Source organism: Acanthochromis polyacanthus, chromosome 18, assembly GCF_021347895.1.
Source record: "Acanthochromis polyacanthus isolate Apoly-LR-REF ecotype Palm Island chromosome 18, KAUST_Apoly_ChrSc, whole genome shotgun sequence".
Lineage (NCBI taxonomy): Eukaryota > Metazoa > Chordata > Actinopteri > Pomacentridae > Acanthochromis > Acanthochromis polyacanthus.
In genome coordinates, this window is record NC_067130.1 from 20,603,865 (window position 1) to 20,609,101 (window position 5,237).

The 5,237-nt window shown below is 40.5% G+C and overlaps 1 protein-coding gene across 1 annotated transcript; it reads right to left on the reverse strand.

Moving 5' to 3' along the window:
* Nucleotides 1-2,371: 2,371 nt before the first annotated feature.
* Nucleotides 2,372-4,934, reverse strand: cryba4 (crystallin, beta A4). The gene is made up of 6 exons (XM_022202877.2): nt 4,863-4,934; nt 4,247-4,290; nt 3,790-3,908; nt 3,500-3,641; nt 2,763-2,905; nt 2,372-2,612 (listed from the first exon to the last, which is right to left on the reverse strand). Exons 2-6 carry the CDS (start codon nt 4,283-4,285, stop codon nt 2,465-2,467), a joined length of 591 nt encoding a protein of 196 aa, XP_022058569.1. The 5' UTR covers nt 4,286-4,290; nt 4,863-4,934; the 3' UTR covers nt 2,372-2,464.
* Nucleotides 4,935-5,237: the final 303 nt, after the last annotated feature.

A 5,237-nucleotide genomic window follows, 5' to 3' on the forward strand; every position in this document is an offset into this window, starting at 1 on the left:
CTTTTGTGTGAATTTGTGCTTTGGATAGTTATAGTGCTTGAATATTGTTCTTTTGCCAAGCTTCTGCAGACTGGAAATCATCTTGTCAGACAGTATTCTACTATATCCACAGACATTTATGGTGCCATCTGTGAATGAAACTGGCATCTCTTCATGGTGTTTAGCAAAGTTTCATCCTGCAGTTTTGTAACAAATGGTAAGCAAAGTTGTTGTTTTTTCATATTTTGTCCATTGAGGTTGATGTTATGAACTGTCCTTCACACTGACCTCTCACAGCAACTCTGATTTCCATTGTTAACTCTTGCGGCTAAGTCTGAAGCAGCTGGGTTTTCAGCACTAGATTGTACAAATACAGCTCTGTCTCTGGTGACATTTCAGGAACATGACCACTGCAGCTCTGATCAGTGGTACTATGACTCATCCTGTACCTCCTGATAACTGCTGGCACTGTGTTTCCACTCATTTTTTTGTTGGTTACTGATCATCCTGTATTCTCTTCCATCTTTGTGACGTTTCATAGTCAGATTTTGTATCTCCTCTGACTGCTCTTGTCTATTTGGAGCCATGATGCCGACGTGGATAGACATAGACACCAGGTCCAAAGCTGAGGAAGCTCTGCTGTTCACACCTTGTTTTATAGCTATGTCTGTGCAGTTAGGCTGACTGAAGTCAAAGGTGCACTCAGTTTGGTTTCAGTGATTGTACCTTTGCTCCATTGTTTACACTTTAAGGACCTTAATTTTCAATGAAAAAAAATCTAAACTGTTAGACTTTAATGTTACATGTGAGCAAATTCTGTTTATCTTTTTTATTATGATGTAGATGTAATGCAATTAGTTTGTGGTGATGCAATTGTGATTTTATTTTATTTTATTATGTTTTTTGGCAGTTAGGTGATGTTGCACAGGAGTGATTGCACTACTCAGTTCAGTGTGGCGTTTTCCCTCCATAAAGAACTTTTTTGTTCCCCCAGAAAGGTTTTACTCAGCACCAGAGAAAAATTACCGTCACCAAAATAAGGAACATTGACAATAACAAAAGCAATTATTTTTTTAAACCAGTTGACAAGTCCATCTAGGAAATAGTTACAATTGAAGTGATCAGATTATCCAAACATAACCTCTCTGATGTAATTTCAGATTTATCACTATCACAATCAACAATATCTTTTACTGTATTTTTATGTCTTACTTACTTTTTCTTTTACTGTAAAACATTTTACGATTTTTATCTGTGAAGGTGCTATATGAATAAACTTTACTTATTTTACTTATTTTTGAAAGAAAGGCATTTTTTCTATGAAGATAACATTAAATTCATCATAAATACAGTCTGAACATTGTTAATGTGGTAAATGACTATTCTAGCTGGCAACAGCTGATTTTTAATGGAATATCTACATAGGGGTACAGAGGAACATTTGCAGCAACGTCACTCCTGTGTTCTAATGGGAAAATAAGAGACGATATAAATAGATAAATAAAACAGGTAGATATAATAAAACCCGCTAGTAATGCTGGTAAATACTGAAATGATTCAAATATTTCAAATGCTAACATTTGATGGTGTTTAATGTCCTGATGGTGGATGGGATGACGAGCACATGAATAAAAGTGTGAGTTTTCACAGAAAGCATGAAATTGTCTGGGTGACCCCAAACTTTTGAGCAGTAGCCTATGCATCTGTATATCAAGTATGCACCATGTATTAAGCATGAAAAGCGCTCATTCTGCTGAAAAAATGGATCTTGTTTTGTTATTTTGATTAAAGCAAATGCATGAAATTTAAGCAGCACTTAAGAACTGTGGCTGGTCGAGGTGGATAATTTAATCTGTGATAAACATTCTATTATGTAAAATAAATTACATATGTTGATTATTTTCAATAAAGCATTCCACACAGTCATTTTTACAGGGTGCATTTTTGACTCAAGGTAATAATAATAATAATAATAATAATAATAATAATAATAAATTCAAAAAAATGTGGAGTTGGGTTTTGAAAAAAAGGACATGCTGAGGGTTTTGAGGTTCTAGCAGCACAGTTGCACAGTTTCTAGTTTTGTATTTTGGGCAGAGAGTAAACTACACAGAGCTTTCTTTTCTAGCATGATCATACAGGAAAAGAAATGCCTGTTATGCTTCAATAAATTAAACCCCAATCGACAAAACTTATAACAACATTTTGAATTTAAAAAAATCTCCATTCTTATCATTTTGACTAAAATTGTGAAAACAAAAGATTGATGCCAAATTTTGCGCTATTTTTAGCATTTTTTTTGGAGTGATTGTAATTCAGAAAAAGCACGTGAAGTGTGCACCTCAGTGTATCTATCTGTGTATTAGATAAACCGATACATGGTGGAAGTCAGTAAGGTTTAAGAAAAACAGTTTATTCAGCACTGGGAGGCAGCAGGGGTTGAAGGTGAAAGGTCACATGGGAGAAAGGGGCTTGGAATAGGCTGTTACTGCTGAATACGGCGGATGGACTGGATCTGAGGGGTCTGGCAGTGGGAGCCAAACTCCCTGAAGTGTTTGTACTCCCCACAGTGACGATCACACTCCATGATATACTGGTATCCACGATAACCAGGGTACTGGTAGCACACAAATCTGTTGAGAAACACCAGAGAGGAAAGAAAGAGAAGGAAGTACAGATAAAATGTTGCAATAAACTGCTGTTGTTTTGGAGCTGCAGACAAAAAAAAGAAAAAAAAGAAGGTGAATAGGAAACAGAAAAGTGGAAGGAAAGCAGCTGCTCACGCTCCAGACTGGATCCTGAGAGAGCCGACTTCATTGTTGCACCAGCCCATGGCCTGGAGGGAGGGATAATCATCGCTAAGCTCACCCTTACGGCCAAGGAAGTTCTCACGCTCAAAGATAGTCATACGACACTCTCTGTGGTTCTGGAGGAGGGGACAAAAAAATAAAAGAGCAAACAATAAGTTGCTTTTCTGGTCGGACAAGACCACATTGATTATCTGAGTTCCAAAGACAGCGCTGGAAGTTCCACAGGCATTCTGGTGAATTTCAGCGCTCTAGTTTATGGTGGAATTATCTTCATTTATGGAAAGAAAAACACAAAGCTAAGTATAAAGTACAAAGCAGTAGTATTTAAATAGGTTGGCAGGTGGATAGGAACTATGATATTTATTTAAAATAAATATATAGTTCTATATTTGGGTAGGTAGGTAGCTAGCTTTATAGGAGGCTAAATAGCTAGAGATAGCTATCTCGCTATACGTAGCTGAATATGTAGATAACTAGCAACTAGGTAGATAGCTAAGTAGGTACATAGATAGATAGATAGATAGATAGATAGATAGATAGATAGATAGGTAGGTAGATAGGTAGATAGGTAGGTAGATAGGTAGATAGGTAGATAGGTAGATAGATAGATAGATAGATAGATAGATAGATAGATAGATAGATAGATAGATAGATAGGTTACACAGAAACAGTACTCCATTTTGTGAAGCTAACTCAGGAGCTGGACTTACAGCACAGGCAATAGGTCTGAAGGAGGTCATCCTCTCAATGTGGTAGGCATTGCTACCTCCAAAAGCATCACACTGGGGATACTCTCCTCTCTCCAGGACAAACTGCTGTCCCTGGTAGGAGGCGTGCTCGTAGCCCACCCAGCTGGGGAGAAGAAGGAGAGAAACTCGTTTGAAACCTACCCAACTTCACCGATCCACAGCTCGTCAACATCATGTCATGGTATATTTAGCATTGTGTCTATTTCCCTACGGAGTTTCTTGAACAAAAGCATTCTCTCTGTTTCACTCACGCTCCACTCTCCACCCTGAGGGAGCGAACGGTCTCGAAGCCGAACTCCATCACATTGCAGCACTCAGAGGTGAACTCATGGCGGCGGCCCTGGAAGCACTCCTCATCGAACACAATGATCTGATGGGGGAAAGTGTAGACACAAACTTATTGTCAGATATCGCTTCAGCAGCCCAGTTGACAGACATTAAACTGAGTTAGCTCTGAGTGCGAGGTGCACCAAACTGGAAGAATTCTAACAAGGCTAAAGGCACCACCAAGTGATATAAAAATGCTTATTTAGTTGTCATTGTGTCCTAATGTGGTGTACTTTTATTGGCAGCACTCTCTGCTGATTAAACTGTGTGCCTTTTCATCTTTTATAAGAAGCAACAGGTCACATCTTAGGGAACACTTGAAGGTTGAAAGGCCTGCCACCGAGATGATGTATAAATCTGTTCCTCCATCTGTAGACTCACCTTCCAGTGGCCGGAGAACTTGGTGCAATGGTGAGTCATCTTGTCTGGAAAGAAGAAACATCGGACAGTTGACTGAAAGGATTGTGTTCACAAGCTGTAAAACAAGCATTTGATTCTGGTGCAGAAACAAAATTTGGCTGATGATGACATTCATAGTTAACCAGTAAAATAAAAGGTGCAGCATTGAGCCTGGAATCCAAAAATGGAGCAACTTTAGTGTTATTCTGCGCCTAAGTTGCTGCATAGCCTGTTCAGTGGCCTGATCAAGTGCAACAGTGTGTATGTTCAGATGAAAAGCCAGAATACCAAAGTTAGTCTGATGTATAACTCCTGGACTGAAAGCATTAACGTCTAGTTATAGTTTGTATACAAAAATGAAGAGGGTCAAAGATGCCGCAGGCTTCATCAAGGCTTCTTCCTGCCGCCCATTCTATCTCCTCATCTCATCTCCTCCCTGGTTTATGTCACCCACTGGGTGCAGTGATGGCCTTTGGGCCTCAGAGCCCAGGCGGCTCCTGTGTTTGGGGGGTTTCCAGAGCAGCTGTGTGCATATAGGGGGCTGCTGTACCCTGGCTGTGTTGTGCTGTGCTGTGCTGGGTGAGGGACAGGGACTCACCTTGCTTTGATGCCCTTGGGTTGTCCTGCCGTGAGAGTGAGAGGAGCCACGCGCCCCCACCCTTTTAAAGCCTCCCCTGGCAGGGGGCCATGCTGAAAGCCCCGGCTCAGCAGCAGGGAGGGGCTTTTCTTTGTCCCCCCGACAAAAGCGTGGCTAATCTGTGGAGGGGCAGAAGTGCAGACACCACATTATCACCCAGGGCAGTGGCCACGGAGGACACAGGAATATAAGAGACAAGATAGGGATGAGAAAATATGAGGGCCAAGGATGTGAGAACGGCTGGAGGGTGGAGAGAAAAGATGCAGCTGTTTATTTGAGTGTCGGGTTCCAAGTATTTGTCATAAAACGGTATAAAAATATTTTCCAGAGCTCAAG